At 46.5% G+C, this 22,023-nt stretch overlaps 1 protein-coding gene and 1 long non-coding RNA gene across 12 annotated transcripts in view; one reads left to right on the top strand and one right to left on the bottom strand.

Annotated features, from left to right (window-relative positions):
• SKAP1 (src kinase associated phosphoprotein 1) overlaps positions 1 to 22,023 on the bottom strand; it is a 354,748-nt gene that overhangs the window by 114,567 nt on the left and 218,158 nt on the right. Inside the window, exon 1 of one of the 11 annotated variants that reach the window (XM_081166716.1) lies at positions 10,880 to 11,143. The exons of the other annotated variants lie outside the window; for them this stretch is intronic. Coding sequence (XP_081022842.1) covers positions 10,880 to 10,931 — 52 coding nt within the window. The 5' untranslated portion in view covers positions 10,932 to 11,143. Of the gene's footprint in view, positions 1 to 10,879; positions 11,144 to 22,023 lie in introns of those variants that run through there. 11 annotated transcript variants of the gene reach the window in all.
• LOC308571441 overlaps positions 5,279 to 22,023 on the top strand; it is a 38,148-nt gene continuing 21,403 nt past the window's right edge. The window contains exon 1 of the long non-coding RNA XR_014001436.1: positions 5,279 to 6,522. This is a non-coding gene — a long non-coding RNA (uncharacterized lncRNA). The remainder of the gene's footprint in view (positions 6,523 to 22,023) is intronic.

Genomic DNA, 22,023 nt, shown 5'->3' with positions numbered 1-22,023 from the left:
ATAGATCATTTTCATTAGATTCTCTCTTAAGGCATTACATGCCGTAAACTTCATACCTGTGGTCCATAACTGTTCCCAGTCAGCCATCATAATATTATGTCCAACATCTTGTGCCCATTTGATCATAGCAGATTTCACCGTTTCATCCTGAGTATTCCATTTCAACAGCAAGTTATACATTCTTGACAAATTCTTAACTTTGGGGTCTAACAATTTTGTTTCCAATTTTGATTTTTCCACCTGGAAGCCTAATTTTTTGTCCAAATTATATGCCTCCATTATTTGATAATAATGGAGCCAGTCTTGCACTCTGTTTTTTAATTTTTCAAAGCTCTGCAGTTTTAGTCTATCTCCCTCTTGCTCCAGAATTTCCCAATACTTCGGCCATTTGGCCTCCATATTGAGTTTTTTCTGAGCCTTTGCTTCCATTGGTGACAGCCATCTCGGGGTTTTATTTTCTAACAGGTCTTTGTATCTTATCCAAACATTAAACAGTGCTTTCCTGACAATATGGTTTTTAAACGCTTTATGTGCTTTAACCTTGTCATACCACAGATATGCATGCCAACCAAATACATTGTTAAAACCTTCCAAATCCAATACGTCAGTATTTTCAAGAAGCATCCATTCTCTCAGCCAACAAAAAGCGGCTGATTCATAATAAAGTTTAAGGTCTGGCAGGGCAAATACACCTCTTTCTTTAGCATCAGTTAATATCTTAAATTTTATACGAGACTTCTTGCCCTGCCAGACAAATCTAGAGATACCTCTCTGCCACTTCTTGAAACAATCAATTTTGTCCAAAATTTGCAATGTTTGAAACAGAAACAGCATTCTTGGCAGTACATTCATTTTTATCACAGCAATTCTACCTAACAACGATAACTTCAAATTTGACCATATTTCTAAGTCCTTTTTCACTTCAGTCCAACATTTTTCATAATTATCCTTAAATAAATTCACGTTCTTAGCAGTCATATTAACCCCTAAATATTTCACTTTCTTAACCAATGTTAATCCTGTCTCCTTCTGAAACTTATTTCTCTCCGTCGCAGTTAGATTTTTCTCTAAAACCTTAGTTTTCATCTTGTTCAACTTAAAGCCTGCTACCTGACCAAAATCTTGAATCAATTCCAGTACTTTTTTAGTACTAGATTCTGGCTCCTGTAAAGTCAATACTAAGTCGTCAGCAAATGCTTTCAATTTGTACTGTTTAGCTCCCACTTGTATACCTTTTAACCAATTGGTCCCTTCTAATCATATTTAGCAAAACCTCCAGGACCGATATAAAAAGCAATGGAGAGATTGGGCAACCTTGTCGTGTTCCTTTCTCAGTCTTAAATTCTTCCGTCACTACATTGTTCACAATTAATTTAGCCTTCTGTTCTGAATAAATTGCACCTATACCATTTCCAAAACCTTGACCAAGCCCCATCCCCTGTAAATTCTTCTTCACATAAGATATTATTGTTAAATACCATGGTGATTTTTTAAAAATGCATAAAATTAACACTAATGTTGTAATGTTATTCTTAAAAATAACAGGTGAAGGCATCTGACCCTCACCTGAATCTCATAACTCTCCTGACAGGTGATTTGGTCTGCAGCCAGTGTGGAAATAAAGGATGAGATTGCCCACCAGATACCAGGCACTCTACTATTCAAATTAGGCCCCAGCATTTTTGTTACAATCCCCTTCTCAATGAAGTAATCAATTTTAATCTAGAATTTAAATTCTCAAAACTTTCTTATTTGTTAATTCGAGCCAGTAAACTACTGCTCTCACTTCATTACAAACAGTATTTCTACCTGCAACACACTTGAGCAAACCTGCTCCTCTTCCTTTCACATATATTTTGTTGCCATTTGCAACTGTAGCTGCCTCTGATTAGTTATCATTTAACTCTTTGGGGAAATAATTAGCATCACACATCATGTGCATGGAAATTGCTGAACCAATTAACCAGCTAGAAGGATTACTGTTACTAGCACCAGTTTTCCTATAACTTGATATTGCTGGATAGTTTTGATGAACGGCAGAAGCATTTTTAGTTTGCTTTCTGTTGCCACCCTGGAACTTTTCTTTATTAGTGCCACTTTGTTTTGTATGATTCCTTGCAAATGAAGGGAAACAACCTTTCTGCTTGTATATGTTGATAATATAATTTTGGTTACCGAGAACAAACAAGATTGTACAAAAACAGTTCTGACTGTGACAAAGGTGACTTGTGTGCTTGCCTGCTTGCTTGACAGCTGTTGGGAACTTCAAGGTCCCTTCTCTCCCTTCTTATGGTCTTTGTACTGGACCTGGAGACTTCAATAGAGAGCATTCCATGTCAAGAAGGAGGGCAAGTGGGCGCACTATCAAATGACATGGAAGGAGCTACATGGAGCAGGGCCTTTTCACTGGTGGTGCCCATTGTATGGCTCGCTTCTCCCAGACTTGCTCTCTATTGGCCTATATTTTGGAGCTTTATAATTTAGGAAGACTTTGGAAGAACAGGTTGACAAGTCTTTTCAGTTGCTGACGTATGAGCGGATTTTATTTGCTGCTATTCTGTGCTTCTGGTGCACCAGGGTTTACACCAGCGTAATAGAGTTGGCCAGGATGCCAGAAGGGATACAATTTATGAGCTTTCTCCATTATCTGCACAGCAGGGGTGTTCAGTCAACAGTGCAAAGGCTGAGCTGAAGCGTTCCCTGCTAGTTACCTGCTTTCAGTAATAGGGGTCGCTGTTTGGTAGTACCCGATTGGTTAGCTGTCCGATTCTAGAGCTCCCTATTGGTGGCTCTTAGGTAATTCACAAAATACAGAGTCCATTCATAAAACACAATGTTCATTCATAAAGCAGTAACATAAATCTCCATTGCTACATATTGGGGGTATATTTCAGTGGTTGAACGTACAGGTTTATGGCCATGCTGTAGTGCAGTGCTTATGCAACTGTGAATAAAAGGTGGCTGGGCTCATTGTCTTGGGGTTTGGGGGGGAGAGGTGACAAAACTGATTTCCAATAAGTGCCCCCCCCTTTATTTGCATAACAAGTCCTTGAGTCTGTACTCTGAATAGTGACACCAGGGACCTAGAAGGTGCAGGGCTTGTCAGTCCAAACCCTGCACAGTCTCATCAGGGCTGACCTTAAGGCAACTGGAGCAATTGGGCTAAACTGGGGGCCCCGCACCAGGGCAATCTAGATGGATTTTATTTATATCTCTAAGATTTTGCAGAGTTTGGCTGTGAACTGGGGCCCTACAAAAAATAATAATAAAAAAATTAAAGTTGAGCCCCACTGCTTGAAATTGGGCTCCACTGGGTAGCCTTGAGTCCCATAATTGCTGGGCCTGAGTTGCCTTGCCCTTGCATGGAGTCTTGGGTTTGCAATTTTGGGAGAGGGGAGGTTGCCTGCTGGGGAGCGGGGAGGCTGGCGAGGCCCCCTAGATTTAGAGACCCTAGGCTTCAGCCTACTTAGCCTATACATAATTCTGGCACTGCCGCCACTACCAAGAAGGACTTCTGCCTTTTCCCCTGTAACTTCGCTTCTCGCAGTGAGGGAACCAGCAAAAGACCCTTGGAGGACGTCAGTGTCCAGGCTGAACTATGGTGCTGGACAAGCTCATTCAGGTATTCTGAGCCAAGGCTGTTTAGAGCTTCAAAAGGTCAGCACCAACACTTTGCATTATGCTTGGAAACGAACGGGGAGACAATGAAGATCCTTTAGGACCAGTGTTATATGGTCCTGGCAGCCATTCCCAGTCACCAATCTAGCTGCCGCATTCTGGATTAATCAATGGTATCAAATGCCGCTGAGAGATCCAGTAGAACTAGGAAGTAGCTTTCACCTTTGTCCCTAGCCTGCCAGAGTTTCTAGCATATAACTAGTTCTATTCAGTGTTAGTTTCACAGGTGTTCAGTCATAAATCTATTCCCCATTTTTTTGTGAGGACATAAAATGTACATTTCTATTTTACACGTTTTGGTATGCACTTTCTCTTAAAATACATATTTTGTACACATTTTCCTCTTAAAATGTACATATTTGCACACTTTTCTATGGGTTTTCTTATAAAATAACATTTAATGAATTTTTGAAACAAAACTGCATCACAAAATTCAAAGAAGTGTGCAGTCTGTTGTTAGCTGCATACTGATCCAACCATAAGTCAGAAACAGCAAATTAGGTTGGTTCTCTTAAACTAAACTAATCTCTACAAGCAGACACATGCACATCCCACATGTAGGAGTATTCACCAGCATTTTCTACAACACAGATTTATCTCCTGCATTTGCAGTAAAGTGACTACAAATTTGGAAGAAGATACTGGATTTCTCAAAAACAGGGCATATAGTCTCCCAAACTTGGAAGTTTGGAAGGCTTTTCTTTTAATGTTTTTTTCTTTGAAGAAAAAATATTTTAATTAACATAGCCTTTAAATAACTTTTTCTGAAACCAGATGATGATTTGCATTTGTCAAAAACTGGGGATTTTACCCTAAGAAATCTCAAACATCCTCCCAAAAATGCTGTGTGGGTGGGTGTATATATAACATTTTCTCAAAAAAGAGAAGGAAGATTACTTACACAAAGGACAGGTGTGAGATACCTCTGTCATCTCCTACCCATTCTCTCAGCTCTCACAGAACAATTAAGATGAAATCTAGAGAGGAGTTCAGCATGTTTTCAAACCAGCTCTTTGTTTTTAAGGCCTCTCCGTGCCACCTCAAAGGAGAGATGAACCATTAAGCAGCAAATACAAACCAGAATATCCTATTGCTGTCTGGTTGCCCTAAAGTCTAATGTTAAGTCTGGAACTCAGACAAATGGTAGCAGGTTTACCTCCCTCAGCACCTTTGGGAAGTGAAGAAAGCAGCCCTTGCCCAGCCATGCCACAATAGTTCTGGAATGTCATGCTCTCTCCCTTCAATTGCGCAAATCGCTATAAGCCCCTATAAACAGAAGGTGCTTTAAAAGTACAGGCTGTTTATGACCTTGCAGATTAAACTGGCCCCATAAACCAACTAACGGATTTATAAAATTGGAAACCAGATGAGGTTTCTGAATGCCATTCAAAGGCAGCTCCACATAGAATATTTGCACTAACTTAATCTCAATGTCACCAGAGCATAAATATTTTTAGCACCATCCTTTTTAAGGAAAGGGCACAGTGGGAGTACCTCCTGACACTGGTAAGAATCACTATTGACCAACACAGCTACCTGGATACCTAAGAGTAATTCTGGATCCAAGAACTCACCACCTAAAGCTCCCAAATATCTCATACGTCTTGTATCAAGTCAGCTTGGAAAAATCATTTTGGAGTTCTTCAGAGTATGACAATGATACAACATCTCAATCTGTACAAAGCAGAACATTGTGTATGTGGTTTTTTTTAAGTACAGCATGTTGGGGGTTACTTCCAGTCCCAAAGCTATGGGAGAAAACCAGTTTAACAAATAACCTAGTGTCACCATTAAATTGACTATTCACTCTTGTCCCGATTCCAGATATCCTTGGAATAAGTCATTCCCAATAAAGATTCCTAAAGGATTCCACTGTTAGCTTTCTTTCACTATGAAAGCTGTCCATTCATTATTATTCTTGTTTCTTTATGTCTCAATCAGTTACTGATAAATAAGAGCCCCCATTCTCTTGTCCCATGATCGTTAAGTCAAAAGCTTAACAACTTCTTATTTTATCTATATTATCTGTTACTTTGTCAATCTGTTAAAAAAAAGAGTCCTGCTTGTCACCTGTATTTAACATTATTATTGTGGTATGGCTTGTGGTGGGGAAGTTTCAGGGGTTGTTACTGCTCCTTACTACTGTAACTTTCAACACCTAGAGATTATGGACAAGATAAGGGAATATTTCAAAGAAAAAAACAGCAGGAGGCAGGAGAGAAATGTAATACAATTGTCAGCAAATGGATCACCTCAAATTGATCCTGTATAAAGTTAATTTTATTGCATTGCTCACTGGAGTAAATAAGAAAAGTGTATGAGAAGAAATCAGTCAGAAATATTTTATGTGGACATTTTTGTTAGAAGCTAGTAAGCAGAAATTCAGAAAGTGTGGGCATCAACAGGAAGATAACAACCCAGAGTCAATGCTGTGGGGTGGCAATCAATGGCAGCAAATCATATGGGAAACAGTTATTCAAGTGATGGATTTATTGCCAGAATTTGGTCTTTTGCATTTTTCGGGGCCTGTTCAAATGGAGCATTTACTCTTTTGTTTTAAATGTATATACCACTGTCAAAGCCGGACAGTCTCTCACACCATTTCCCAATCAACTTAAAAAATATAAAGTTATTTTCCAGGGCTTTGCTGCACTGATTCAATGAATCTGAGTTTAATCAGTTGCATATCTGCATGCACCAGTTATCTGGTGACCCACATGGCAGGGTCAGGCAGATAATTCAGTCCACAATATTCTGCACCATAGACTCAAACTGGTTTATTCATTCCCTCTCTCCAGGGAACTCTGGAACCTGTAATTCTTTGGAGAAGACTACAGATCTGTGGTGAGTCTTTAGGATGGACAGGCAATCAATGTAAATAAGCAAACCATAACAATATATACTCCTAGGATATCACTTCCTGCACTTCTGGTTTTGCAGCTGCATACATAACTGACAACTCAAGAAGTGACAGTACTGTATGCACAAATGTCCCAAAAAGGGAGAGCTAAACTGGAATAGTGGCTAACAAACTAAGGTCCCCTCCAGTTGTTCGTTCTATTGTGCAGTCATAGTGATTTGTGTTCAGGTCACATGCAATCCCATTTTCAATACTGTTTTCATTCCCAATTAGTGCATATTCCATAACTTTTTGCTGAAATCCCATAACTTTTTATACTACCAACCTTCTGGGGTTTTTTTGTTCCAGTTTAGCTGTGCCCCTCCAGACAGCTATAATGCGGTTGCATTGCAGTAATTAGAGAAGCACCGAAGAATATACTAAAGGTACCCCTGCCCGTACGGGCCAGTTGTGACCGACTCTAGGGTTGCGCGCTCATCTCACTCAAGAGGCCGGGAGCCGGCGCTGTCCGAAGACACTTCCGGGTCACGTGGCCAGCGTGACGAAGCTGCAACTGGCGAGCCAGCACCAGCGCCGCACACGGAAATGCCGTTTATCTTCCTGCTATAAAGTGGTACCTATTTATCTACTTGCACTTAGGAGTGCTTTCGAGCTGCTAGGTGGGCAGGAGCTGGGACCGAAAGGCAGAATAATATACTAAAGCAGAATAAATCTACCAACAATGCATTCTTCTTGCATCTATACCACCAGGTAAAGGGCAGTATATAAATTCAATATAATAATAATAATAATAATAATAATAATAATAATAATAATAATAATAATAATAAATAATGTTGTAGAATTTACTTGCAATAAAACTACCAGTTTGGAGGGACCCACGGGCTTCATTTGTTGCTGTCAAACAGTAGCAAGATGGGAGAGATGGAATGATTTCCTGGGGAGAAGTAGGTGGGATGAAGTGCTGATCTCTTATTGTGCTCACCACTTTCTCCCTGAGGTTGCAGTCCCCTCCCATGTCCCATCCTCTTCCAGCTAGGCCCATTACTATTATCAAAGCCTGGCTATATTGGTTGCACCAAGGCAGGAGTCAGCACCAGTGGCTGATGTCCAGGGTCCCACACAGCCGAATGAGAAGTAAGCCCCCACAAAACAGCCTATTTTGAAGGAAATGAAGTAAAGCTCCTTTGTGAGAATACTGACTGAAATATAAAATTGCCTAACAGCATCAGTGCAGAGAAAGGCAACAGGGGGAAATGCTTTGTAGGTAGCAGTGGGTTCAACACATACCCCTACCTGCCCTTCTCTTCTCTGCTGGAAAGGGTAATGGAAATGTGATCGGCTGTCAAAGAAAAAGGTCTGCTGTCATCATGTGAGTTCTGCATTGAGAAATAATGATTTGCCCAATTTTTTCCAGTGGAGCAGACACTTGAATATGGGTTTTTGTTATCCATATCCATCTCTCTCTCTCTCTCTCTCTCTCTCTCTCTCTCTCTCTCTCTCTCTCTCTTTCTCTCTCTCTTTCTCTCTCTCTCTCTCTCTCTCTCTCTCTCTCTCTCTCTCTCTCTCACACACACACACACACACACACACAGAAGGAGAGAGAGAGAGAGAGAGAGAGAGAGAGAGAGAGAGAGAGAGAGAGAGAGAGAGATATCTGTCCCATCAGATTTCTGCCTGGCAGCAACAAACAGCTCACTGAAGCAGATTAGGAGTTGTTCAGATCTATCCAATGTCTTATTCAAGAAGGCTCGTGAGTGATTAGAGGAAGAATGATACTAGTTTCTTCTGCATTGTTAGTATTTTATGGAGCTGGCTTGATGTTTTATTACTTTCTCATTGCTAATTTTTATTGTGGTTTTATTGTAGTGTTTATGTTTTTATAAGTGGTAAGAAACTTTGAGAGTCCATTTGAGCTGGTGGTGCAGTGTATAATTTTTGCAGTTAAGTAAATAAAGTTATTTTCCCCATAGTTGGGGAAATTATTCGGCACTGTGACAAATTATGATCGACGCGGGGGAGAGCTGTGTTCCCTATCACAATTCATGTCACAGGGAAAGCATAACACAAGCCTTTAGTTTTGTTCAATTACATCCCATATGACAATAGTAGCAATGGCAGCTTTATCAGATTATAAAACCCCAAAATACTGCACTTCAAATGCCAATGTATCTCTACAACAGAAGAGCTATTCCTGAGGGAAAACATCTAGATTCCATGCAAAAATTTCAAAGTGCACAGTTTATAACCTTAAGCAACACACACACTGCCCAGACTTATAAAGACGTGAGGTCAGATAGAACAGGGCTGCAAATAATAAAGGTATCATTGTCACTCAGTCTGATGAAGAAGTAAACTAGTAGTAGCAACAGGTGCCCCGCCCCCAAATCTGATGATATGCACAATAACCTCATACACCAAAACTGTATTTGACATACTTCTTTCAGGATCTCTCTACCAAATTTTGCGCACACAGGCAAAAATCTACTAGTTTATGGAACAATTTTCTGATATAATGTTAGCATATAGAATGAATGCAACTAGCAATCCACCACAGAACAAGATAGTAAAGGTAAAGGTACCCCTGCCCGTACGAGCCAGTCGTGTCCGACTCTAGGGTTGCGTGCTCATCTCATTCAAGAGGCCGTGAGCCGGCGCCGTCCGAAGACACTTCCGGGTCACGTGGCCAGCGTGACGAAGCTGCAGCTGGCGAGCCAGCACCAGCGCAGCACACGGAAACGCCGTTTACCTTCCCGCTAGAAAGCAGTACCTATTTATCTACTTGCACTTAAGGGTGCTTTCGAACTGCTAGGTGGGCAGGAGCTGGGACCGAATGACGGGAGCTCACCCCGCCGCGGGGATTTGAACCACCGACCATGCGATCAGCAAGTCCTAGGCACTGAGATTTTACCCACAGCGCCACCCGCGTCCCTTAGATGCGGAACAAGAACACAACAAGATACAGAACAGAACAAGATACAGCCTCCCTGAAATGAATGCAGGACCATTACTGAGTTCTGACACAGGTCCCATGAGAATGTCTTGGTAGGGTGTGTCCAATGAGGGGCACAATGTGAATTTATTTATAATTTAATTGTTTTAAAAAAGAATTTTTACTTTGAAAGCAAGGGGTGAGAAATCAAGAATTCATCAGCAACAACTATAGCAGACTGCCATGTCACTTCTCTGCATTTCTTACCATACCATGACTCTAGCAACCAGGTCTGACAGGCCACAATCTTGTTTACACAAAGTCCATGTCAACTAGCTTAAGAACCATGGAAAAAGTGAAGGCTTTGCTGGCTGGCTTTACCAGTGCCCCATGCAAGGACAACACAGTGGAGGACAGCTTTCAATCCATGACCATTCAGGCCAGGCTCAATGAAGGCTAGTGCTCATCAGCGATTCCCTGGCCAAATGAGTGACCTGTCTCCAACTAGACCATCCACAACTACACACAACTTTGGGCACAAGTGACCTTGGGCCCTCTAACCTGAGTAACCTCGGCTATGCAAAAGCCTTTGGAGCTTTCCATTGAGTTTTCCTAAGACCATGTGAGCAGAACACAAACACCTTTTACTGATTTATAACTAGATGTGCTTTCTTTTTAAAATTCTACTACAGTATTTTCTCTTTGTGCTTGAGAAATTTTGTTGCATGCTCGAAAGTAAAATAACTGTGACACAAAATAAGGGCAAGGGGTGGAGGTGAGAGGAAGGCACAGAGGGCACAGGGCATTCGGTGAGAAGGTGGCTGGTTGCCCCTGGCTCTGAAAATTTCCTCCAAGCTGCTAAGATGGTAACTGCAAAACTAAAAAAATGTAAATCTCAATATCTATTTGCACAGCTCATTAGCTAAAGGCCGCAGACTCTACCAAAGAGGAAGGCGGGAAAAATAGAAGAAAGAGGAGCTTTAGCACCAAGAACAGTTCGGAAGTTGCTATGGAAACTAGGCCTTCACAAGAGGCTTAGCAACTCCAGCTTAAAGTCCTGCTCTAAACTGTTTGCCCTGTTGGCATGTCTGCTTATACTGCCAAAAAGGTTAAAACTACATTTGGGGAGGTGGGATCAAAATATTTTTAGATGATCTATATACCTCATTCTCTTGTTTCTTCTCTTCTCCCCCTAAACATAACATTATGTCAGCCGCTCAACCCACTATGCTATCAGGACAGCATGATTTACTATGTTAAAAGGCAAGCCCTATATCACCCCATAATGAAAACATTAAAGTTAATGCGTCATAAGTGAGGAATTTATTACCATTAACTCCAATAAACAGTTATAAAACACCCGTCCTTTCCTGTCCAGAAGACGCAGGACTTCATTAAGCTCAACTTACTTTGCTCAATCTTCACTAGACCGGTCATGTGTGCTTTCGAACTGGTCACCATTTATTGTTAAAGCAGACTAGCTCATTTTCCAGGGGAGTGAGGAAGGCTCAAAGCACCTCCCCCCTGCCTCCTGTATTCTCCATTCATTTTGTTCCACAGGCAGCTCTGAGCAGACGGATGGGAGAGAAAAGTTCACGCGACGCGCGTCTCGATGGGCTTATTTAAACACTGCTGAAATATATGCTCGACGAAAGCTGGCTTTGCCTCAACCTGCAGGCCATTACTCAGGGAGGGTTGATGTATAAGTAATAACATATGGGCAAGCTGTGTGGTGACACAGTCGGCGCACTGGCTCACTTCAGGGTGTCTTGTGGTCTAATATTTGCTGCCAGCACCTGCAAGCCCAAGACACAGGAGTCCTTGGGGTCCAGGGATATAGCTCTCAGTCACTGTAGGAGGTCCATGAATGAGAAGACCCATTCTCACACTTCCATCAAGGACTTCTCAGCTCGATTGGTCCACACCATGTTCTATTATCATCCCACAGTTTGAGAGCCATATAAAAACACCTAGACACATACTTCAGCTTCTGTCATAAACAATCTGCTGGTTACTTACTACCAAAGTCCATTTTACACCATATCCTTGTTTTCCAATTCAAGTCCAGACAATATGAAATTATGATCAATTGGAAATGCCATACAGGAGGACACATATCCTTAAAAACTCAGATTAAGAACTATACCAAGAAGTACTTGCTAAAACATAATGTATGAAAAGCAACAAAGTGTTATGTAGCACCTTAAATACTAACACATTTGGACGAGAGTCCACTTCATCAGATGCATGAAGTACAATTGTCAGCTAAAAGAGGCATATATAGAAGATGTATAAGTTGGAGTTAAATGGCAATTAAATGCATATAGTACAGTCTGAACAGTCCGATTTGCACAAAACTGGAAAACTGCAAAAGTGTGTGCTGATAATTTCCAATTGCCCAACTGTATTTGTTGGAACACTTCCTGGGCAGAGAATTCAACAACAACAACATGTGCATGTGCAACATATTATGCACTGTAACTTAAGGATGGGGAAAGGGAAGATAAGAGTGTGATTTGGGAAGATAAAATAAGGAATACCAAAGACTGTGGCCAACAAGTGTTTCATGCATGATTTGTTGCAGGTAACTTCCAGACTGATGCTTCCCTGCAACAAATCACACCCTCTCCCTGCTGCTATGCAACTGTTCAGCATCTCATCAATGAAGAGAACTCCCAAAACTCAGAATCAGATTCATTCTCTGTGTTGTTCCCTATTAGGGTTATGCTAGCATGAAACACTTGTTGGCCACAGTCTTTGGTTTTTCTGATTTTATCTTCCTTTCCCCCATCCTTAAGTTACACAATACAAATAATTCCAGATGATTTTGGTGGAAGTCCAAGGTAATTTAGGGTGAGGAAGTGGGGCAGGGGAAAAGTCAAAAGCTACCACAACCAATGTGCCATTTTTCAAGTGGAAACAATAGTAACATGGAGATATATAGGTGTCATCCGGCCCATAGGAGGTGGGGGCTCTGCTCCTTTAACCTCCAGTCATGTCACTCAGGTGACTTCTGCCATTTGAGATATTTTGACTCTACCTTGCCCAAGGGATAAGCCAGAGTACTGAAGAGAGGATGAAGGATGCCTGCATCTGACCTCACCTCTGCATTGTCTCATGACCAGAGACATAAATCAGACATTTAGTCCTCCCTCCACAGACCTGAGTGTCAATATTCGTGAGAAGGTGGAAAATATTAAAAGATTTTGCCAACAGATTTCTCTCCTCTCCTTCCTCTTTTTTTAGTACTTTTCTCTCTCCTTTAACTGTAGAGCTACATTTTACATAAAATATAGTTCTTCCCCAACACCTCCATTTGTGCATAAAATGTACAAGACAAGAAGTCCAACAACCTGCTTTCACTTTGGAGAATTTTAGAGCCATTGAGCTGGAAACACTGCTTCCTTTCTGAAATATGAGCAGTGCTGGGGAGCAAGTGTGATGGGAATTCACACCCTCTGACCTGGAAGACATTTCCTCTAATGACACATCTGTTTGGGGCTAGTTGATGTTACTCACTAAAGATGGAAAGGAACTTCATATAATCCAGAGCCGAGTGCTGTCACTGAAAACAGGTGCCGGGACTCAGCCCTGGTGAGCGAGCCAGGCCTCAGATTAAGTCCTAGCTAACTGCTGACCTCCTTGTAAGTGCTCAAATCCTTTGCAAGTTTGAGAGGATGAACAGGCACAAATCCATTGTGGGACTTCTTTTTCCTGTGGTGGCTGGTAGCCCCTGGACCGGGTAAGGCAGTGTGGCCAAGGAGGTGGCTGAGCTATTACACCCCAGCTAGTATGGCCAATAAACAGGAATTATCGGAGCTGTAGTTCAACTACAATAGCCACCTCTGTTTTGAAGTCTGATTGGTTTCAGTAGAATTAGGTGCACAGCAATCTTTATAATCATAATCATAATCATAATAATTTATTATTTATAGCCCACCCATCTGGCTGGGTTTCCCCAGCCACTCTGGGCGGCTCCCAACCGAATATTAAAAACACAATACAGCATTAAACATTAAAAACTTCCCTAAACAGAGCTGCCTTCAAATGTCTTTAAAAAGTAAAATAGTTGCTTATTGCCTTGACATCTGATGGGAGGGCGTTTCACAGGGTGGGCGCTACTACCAAGAAGGCCCTCTGCCACCTCACTTCCCACAGGGAGGGAACTGCCAGAAGGCCCTCGGAGCTGGACCTCAGTGTCCGGGCTGAATGACGGGGGTGGAGACGCTCCTTCAGGAATACAGGACCGAGGCCGTTTAGGGCTTTAAAGGTCAGCACGAACATTTTGAATTGTGCTCAGAAACGTACTAAGCTATGACAGCATTGTTTCCTTCTTTTTTTTTTTTACTTCAAATGTTATACTCAGTCCTATCCCACTTACTCTCAAGTCTCATTGAACTCTTCTGAGAAGACATGTATAGAGATGCACAAGACAGGTCAGTGTCCTGAAGAACGTATACTAAAATAGCCAAAACAGAAGAAAAAAGAAGAAAAGGGGCTCTAAATATTATACTCACTTACGTGGGGGTAAATCCCACTTAACTCAATAGGATTACTTCACATGAGACTTGTACAGAATTGCATGGTGTCAGGGGTTCAGGAGCAGAGGCAAGGGCAAGGGAGGAAACAGAGAGCGAGGGGGAGGAGGCAGAAGAAAAGATGAGTGATGACGACGACCCGAGATCTCCGAGTCTTTCCAGTGAATCAGAAGATTCACAGAAAGGAGCACCAGTGGTCAGGGCAAGGGGGGAGCCTAGGGGGACACCCCAGGAAGATAGAGCCAGAGGGGACTCCGAGGAGAGCAGTTGGAAATCGGGACCAGCGTCACAGCCAGAGAGCAGGGAAGAGGAAGAGCGCCAGAGATCAAGCGCTGGCAGCTCGCAACAGGGGGGAGGGCACGAGTCAGGAGTGGCCACACCTCCATCGGGGAGCGAAGAAACGGTCAGACGGAAAGTGGAAGGTTGGGCGCGCGCGCCAAGTTCAAATGCACAGGAAAGTGACGCAGTAGGCAGCCAGGAAAGGGAGCCAGGTCCTAAAGCCCGGCGCAAGGAGACAGGGAGTTCCGGGGGGTCGGCGTCAGAAGAATCCCGGAAGGAAGAGACCCCGGGGGGCAGAGGGACCCAGAGGAGAGCAGTCAGGCGGAAAAGGTGGAGCAGGGCTAGGATATTAAGTTGGTGCACAAGGGGCGGAGACTCAGACGGAGCTTCGCCGATCTAGCCATTAGACGTAGAGTTGCACGCAGCAGCTTGGGAATGGAAACTGTAACTCAATAAAGACTTTTACTTAATGACCACTGGTTAGCGTGATCCTCTGTGAGCTAGGATCTTGAAGCAGCTCTGACAGTAAGCTCCGTCTCCAAATTGTGGGCATCTACAGCCTCGAGGAGAGGAGAGAAGCAGGTGCCTACTAGCTAGCTCACGAACGGCAGACAACATGACGGCTGAGCAGCAGATAGAGGAACTCAGAAAAGCAGTGTCACAACTGAATGCCGAGGCTCTCGCATCCAGGAAGAGAGAGGAGGAGGCAGCTGCCGCCTGCTGGGATCTCCAGGTCAGGTTGGACATGCTTACGAAGCACGGGCAACTGACACCCAAACAGGAGGGAATTGGGTTGGCGAGACGAACAGGCGGTCTGGTCTCTCACTTCGATGGGAACCTGCAGCAGTACCCCAACTTTAGAGCAGATGTAATGTGCGCACTGGAACTGCTGCAAAAAGACTTTAGAGATGAGCAAGAGAAAGTGGGGTTCATCATGTCCCATTTGCATGGGGAAGCAAAAGCATGGCTGCGCAATTTGTGGAGGGATAAGGATCCGGCGCTCCCAAATGCGGATGCCTTTATTAAAGCGATGGATGGGTGTTTCTTATCAAGCATTGACGTGGATCTTGCTCGGCAGCAGATACATGGACTGAAACAAGGGAGGGCCAGCGTAAGGCAGTATCATGCCCGCTTTTTCGCTTTGGTCAGTGCTCTGGAATGGGACAGGGATTCGGCTCCTGTAAGAGACCTGTTTTGGGAGGGATTGCACGGCTCGGTTAAAGATGAAATTGCGAGGGGGGAGAGACCCCGGACCACGCAGGAGATCGTTCAGAGGGCGCTGGCAGTGGGGGTGCGGCTGGAAGAACGTCCGTGGAGCAGGGACGAAGGGCGTGGCGGGCGCGAACCAGCCAGGGGCTCCTCCTTCCTTCCCAGAGAAGCAGCGCGTGCGCAATCCACGCCTCCGCCAGGAGGAGGGGTGGAACCTATGGAAGTTGGAAGTGCAAGGGCTCAGTCAGCAGCCAGAGCCCTAGCACCGACAACAGTGAAAGCGAAGCCTCCTAGAGGGAACAGGAAGTGTTACATCTGCGAGGATCCAGGGCATATGGCGAAAGAGTGTCCCCGGAGGCTCCACAAGCACACTGCAGCCTCAGCAATGGTAACTGCAGCAACGCAACAAGGAGGACCACAGCAGGGAAACGACGATGTCTGGCTGGAGGAAGAGGCAATGGGGCCCAGCCAGACGTGTCAGTGAAGAAGTCCCCGGAGATTTCACAGCCCATGGACCCCCTCCCGCCCAAACCAGTAGTGAGGCTCACCGCATCGCTCCAGCTGCCCAATGGAATCACCATGGACGTGCCGCTCACCATTGACTCGGGAAGCAATGCGGACTTTATAGGGCAGGACTTTGTAGACCGGCACGCTATACAGTTGCTGCCGGCCACGCTGCCCCTGCAGGTGGTCACGGTGGATGGCAGGGAGCTGCTAGGGGGGCAAGTGGTGAAGCAGACGCCACCAATGGTGATGCGCCTTGGGAATCACAAGGAAATCATCAGCTTCAACGTCACTCAACTATCGGACACGCCCATTGTATTGGGCATGAGTTGGCTGGACAAGCACAGCCCAATGCTGGCTTGGTACCAGAGGCAGCTGACCTTCGGCTCTGCCTTTTGTGCTGAACACTGCATCGTCCCCCGGCAGGAAGGAGAGGAAGAGGAGTCACAGCTGCTGCTAGGCACGCTGCAAGCGATTCCCCACAAGTACGCAGAATTTTTGGAGGTTTTCTGCGAGAAGGAGGCAGACAGGCTACCCCCCCACAGACCATATGACTGCAAAATTGACCTGCTGCCGGGGGCGGCGCTGCCTAAAGGGAAGCTGTATTCCATGTCTGAGGACGAACTGCAGGAACTCAAAGAGTTCATAGATCATAATTTGGAGCGCGGTTTCATCCGGGAGTCCAAGGCAGCGGGGGGCAGTCCTGTATTCTTTGTTAAGAAGCGGGACACACCCCAAAAAAGACTTGTGGTGGACTATCGCATCTTAAACAGTGTGACCAAGCCATCGGACTTCCCCATGCCCCGAATCGACGACCTCCTCGCAAAGGTACGGAAGGGCAGCGTGTTCACCAAGTTAGACCTGCGAGGGGCGTACAACCTCATTCGCATGCGGGAAGGGGATGAGTGGAAGACGGCCATGTTCACGCCTCTGGGCACCTACGAATATAGAGTTATGCCTTTTGGATTGCAAAATGGCTCCCACGTTTTTCAAGCGTTCATGCATCACGTGTTGGCGGGGCTCCTCTACAAGACGTGCGTCTGTTTCTTAGATGACATCCTGATCTTTTCGGAATCGCAGCAGGAGCATGACAGACACGTCAAAGAAGTGCTAAGCAGGCTACAGCAGCATAGGCTCTACGCCAAGCTGGAGAAGTGCCAATTCGACGTGACGGAGGTGGATTTTCTGGGCTACAAGTTGTCTGACAAGGGGCTCGCCATGGACAGCGCCAAGGTTCGAGCGGTGTTGGACTGGAAGAGCCCACGCAACCGGAAGGAGGTCCAACGGTTTGTCGGCTTCGCGAACTTCTATCGCAAGTTTATCAAAGGCTTCGCTATGCAGACAGCGGCCATCACGGACACGCTTAGCTCCAAGAAAAAGAAGTTCATCTGGACAGAGCAGGCGGAGCAGTCCTTTCAGGCACTCAAGCGTCTCTTCGCGTCGGAAGAGCAGCTGCTGCATGTCGACCCCAGCAGGCCGATGAGGGTGGAGACAGACGCCTCGGACAGAGCCGTGGGAGCAGTCCTGCTGCAGAAAGACCCGCAGGGGGTTTGGCGGCCGGGAGCGTTTTACTCCAGGAAGCTCAGCAAGTCCGAACAGAACTACACCATCTGGGACAGGGAGTTGCTGGCCATTCATGCAGCATTCAAAGCATGGAGGCACTTCCTGATCGGCGCCAAGCACACGGTGCAGGTCTGCACGGACCACAAGAATCTGGAGCACTGGCGCACGGCACAGTTCCTGAACCAAAGGCAGATACGTTGGGCTGAGTTCTTTGCGAACTTTAACTTCCGAATAGAGTATGTCCCGGGGGACACCAACATCATGGCGGACGCTCTCTCTCGTAAGCCACAATATCTGGAGGACGCCAAGCCAGCGGCCGCCATGCACATTTTCGCGCCAACAGTGTGGGCGTGCGCTGCGGCAACAGTGGACCTGGAGGCGGTGCGGCGAGCGTTGCAGGATGACTCCTTCGCGCAAGCAAAGATGGCAGAGGTGCACAGGGGCACGGCAGCGACCGACGGGTTCCAGCTGCGAGATGGATTGCTCATCCGTAAAGGGGCCATCTACGTGCCGGGAGACGAACTTCGCGCCAAGGTACTGCAGCAGCTGCACGACGCGCCCACTGCCGGGCACTTTGGCAAGGAGAAGACGGTGGAATTAGTCGCCAGGGACTTCTGGTGGCCCGGAATGAGAGGGGAGGTCGCGGACTACGTGGCGAGGTGTGACACCTGCCAGAGGGCCAAACCGGTGCACAAACCGCCGGCCGGACTGTTGGAACCGCTGCAAACTCCGGTCGAACCATGGGAGAGAGTGGCCCTGGACTTTGTCACGGATCTGCCCAGCTCGAGGGGCAAGACGGCCGTACTGGTGGTGGTGGACTTGTTCTCCAAGATGGCACATTTCATTCCGTGTGCCAAGGTGGCCACGGCGGAGCAAACCGCCAAACTGTTCATAGACCACGTGTTCAAGGTTCACGGTCTGCCACGGTCTATTCTGTCCGACCGGGGGCGACAGTTCATCTCGAATTTCTGGCAGAAGCTGATGGGCTTCGTGAACGTCAAGATCAACCTGGCGTCGGCGAGACACCCGCAGACCAACGGGCAGGCGGAGCGGGTCAATGCCATCATGCAGCAGTACCTGAGATGTTATGCGAATCAACAGCCTGCGACGTGGGTGGATTACCTGCCGCTCGCCGAGTTTGCCTACAACAACACGAAGCACGTGTCCACGGGGGTCACGCCGTTCTTCGCTAACAACGGGAGGCACCCCAGAACCTTCCCGGGACTGGAAAGGATGGGGGAGGGGGAGCCGCAGACAGCAGATGCGTTCGCGTCGGAGTTGCAGGAGGTCCACGATCAGCTGCGGCGACACCTGGAGCTGGCCAAACATGCATACAAGGTGCAAGCGGACAAACACAGAAGGGTTGGCGAAGAGATCCATGTGGGAGACTGGGTCTGGTTAGCAGCCCACGCAGTGCCGGCCAGGTCGTTGGCCAAGAAGAAGCTGGGGCATAAGCAACTGGGGCCCTACCAAGTCGAAGAGCAGGTCAACCCGGTGGCTTTCAGGCTGGCGCTTCCGGAGGGTTCCAGAATGCATCCGGTGTTCCACAGATCGGTGCTCACTCCCTACAAGGCACCGCACAGGTTTCAGGAACCCGGAACGGCACCGAGTCCGCTCAGAGAAGGAACCGGGCACGCGGGAGTGGCACAGAAGGAACGCATCAACGAAGTCACGGAGATTTTGGACTCCAGATGGGGGGAAGAAGGGGTAGAATACCTTCTCGCCAAGGAGGGCACCCCGGCCAGTGCGAACAGCTGGGTGCCGGGCTACGCCTTGGACGAACCTCTGCTCAAAGACGAGTTTCATGCCCTCTTCCCACATAGACCAATGCCAGCAGACTTTTTCGACGACTGGCTTTTCACGCCAACGCTTTTTGCCAGCACGTTCCGGGGGTTCGACTCGGACGAGGACCCGATACGAGACGCCCGTTCCCCGGAGGGGTCACCCTCGGGATCTGCCTCAGAACCCTCGTATTGGTGGGACGATAGACCAGAGGAGCAGTGGCGCAGGAAGTGGCAGGAAGGTCCAGGACGAGCAACGCCGCCAGGAGGAAGTGAGGGAGAGACGGACATGGACGTTTTCGGGGACGACCCTGGTTTCGAGCACGGCGGCACAGAGATGGAAGCGGAGGTGACCGTCGTCGACGAGAGCAGGGAGGCAGAACCGGGAGACTTCAGATGGAGGCCCGCCACGGGAAGCGAACTGTATCCGACGTTCGTCCCTCTGACACAGCAGCACCCAGTTCCCGCACCGGAAGGAGGGGAGGGGGGAACGGGGGGCTTCGAGGGGGGGATGGATGTCAGGGGTTCAGGAGCAGAGGCAAGGGCAAGGGAGGAAACAGAGAGCGAGGGGGAGGAGGCAGAAGAAAAGATGAGTGATGACGACGACCCGAGATCTCCGAGTCTTTCCAGTGAATCAGAAGATTCACAGAAAGGAGCACCAGTGGTCAGGGCAAGGGGGGAGCCTAGGGGGACACCCCAGGAAGATAGAGCCAGAGGGGACTCCGAGGAGAGCAGTTGGAAATCGGGACCAGCGTCACAGCCAGAGAGCAGGGAAGAGGAAGAGCGCCAGAGATCAAGCGCTGGCAGCTCGCAACAGGGGGGAGGGCACGAGTCAGGAGTGGCCACACCTCCATCGGGGAGCGAAGAAACGGTCAGACGGAAAGTGGAAGGTTGGGCGCGCGCGCCAAGTTCAAATGCACAGGAAAGTGACGCAGTAGGCAGCCAGGAAAGGGAGCCAGGTCCTAAAGCCCGGCGCAAGGAGACAGGGAGTTCCGGGGGGTCGGCGTCAGAAGAATCCCGGAAGGAAGAGACCCCGGGGGGCAGAGGGACCCAGAGGAGAGCAGTCAGGCGGAAAAGGTGGAGCAGGGCTAGGATATTAAGTTGGTGCACAAGGGGCGGAGACTCAGACGGAGCTTCGCCGATCTAGCCATTAGACGTAGAGTTGCACGCAGCAGCTTGGGAATGGAAACTGTAACTCAATAAAGACTTTTACTTAATGACCACTGGTTAGCGTGATCCTCTGTGAGCTAGGATCTTGAAGCAGCTCTGACACATGGTTAATATTAAATCCTTTTTCAAGCCTGGCCCAATCATTGTGTCTCAACCTAATATACCCCATAGGGTTGTTGTGAGGATAAAATGGGAGAACTTCCTGTATTGCTGCCCTGAATTCCTTGTGGGAAGGGCAACATATGAATCTGATAAGCTATGTTTTTGAGGGTCCATTATGGGGATAGGAACTGGGCTCTAATCTTTGTACAGCCATGGGGCTGATGAGCCAGGCATTATTTGGTCAGGCATTATATCTCCATCTAGCCTACTTCAAATGGTTGGTGGTGGTGTTGTTGCTGCTGCTGCTGCTGCTGTGAGGAACTGTCCAAAGCTCCTTGTAACTAAGGTGGAATTTAATGCAAGAACAGAGCCATCAAGTTGTGTAAAATGCAACATTTTCATTACTGTGGACTAAAAATAGTAAATCCTTGGCAAGGAATCCTTACACAATGCTTTAAAAAAATTAACATATTTATATTCTTCCAGGAAGAGGTAGACAATACTCTTTAAATAAACATCGGAGTGTGTGCAAAAGAAAAGAGGAAGGAGATGAGGAAGGGATAAAAGAATGTTAGGCTAAACGTAGGTTCTCCCTCTTAAAAAACTTGGTCCTGATTTTTCCGAACCCTCACCCAGCAGTTCTTTACAGTTAAGGCTGCAATCCTAATGTAACTAACCTAGGAGCAAGCCCCCTTGAATTCAATAGCACCTACCCTATGTCTGACATTGCAATTTACATTAAACTGTTGTTAATGCCATATTTTAAATTGTTGTACGCTATGGAAAAAAACCTCTTCTCTTCCAAAAGCCTGGAGACAGAGGTATATCTTCATCCTCACTTCCCTCCTGAAAGTGTGTATCACTGAAGAGAGACAGATCTCATTGACGAGACTGTTCCAGAGTTTTGGAACTGCCAGTGAATAAACCCTACTTTGGCCCCCATCATGTTAATCTTGTCTCTCGTTGGGACTACCAGGACGGCCTCATAGGTTGATCTTAAAGCAGTGGTTCCCAAATAGCTAAATACTGTGGACCCCCCACCTTTTGAAAATTTTGATATCTCTCTTTCTAGTTTTTGTGATGTCAGTGGTGACATGGACCCCCAGGTGGGTTATGCGGATCACCAGTTGGGAATCACTGCCTTAAAGTGTCTCTCTAAAGTTGTTGTTTTCAAGTCCATTAACATGCTAATGATTTCGCTCATTAGAGCTGAAGATGGTGAAAGTTTCTGGCTGATGGGATCATATAAAGAGATCTGGAGTTGAGCTATGCTTCAGGAAAAGAGAAAGTGCATTTTAAATACGCACTTCCTAGGAGAAGGGTCATAGCTCAGTGGTAGAGAATCTGCTTTGCATAAAGTAGGTCCAGGTTCAATCCCTGGCATCTTCAGGTAGGACTGGGAATGCC

Source organism: Podarcis bocagei (genome assembly GCF_964188305.1).
Source record: "Podarcis bocagei genome assembly, chromosome: 13".
NCBI classification, from domain to species: Eukaryota; Metazoa; Chordata; class Lepidosauria; order Squamata; family Lacertidae; genus Podarcis; species Podarcis bocagei.
This window is presented reverse-complemented; position numbering and strand designations above follow the sequence as displayed.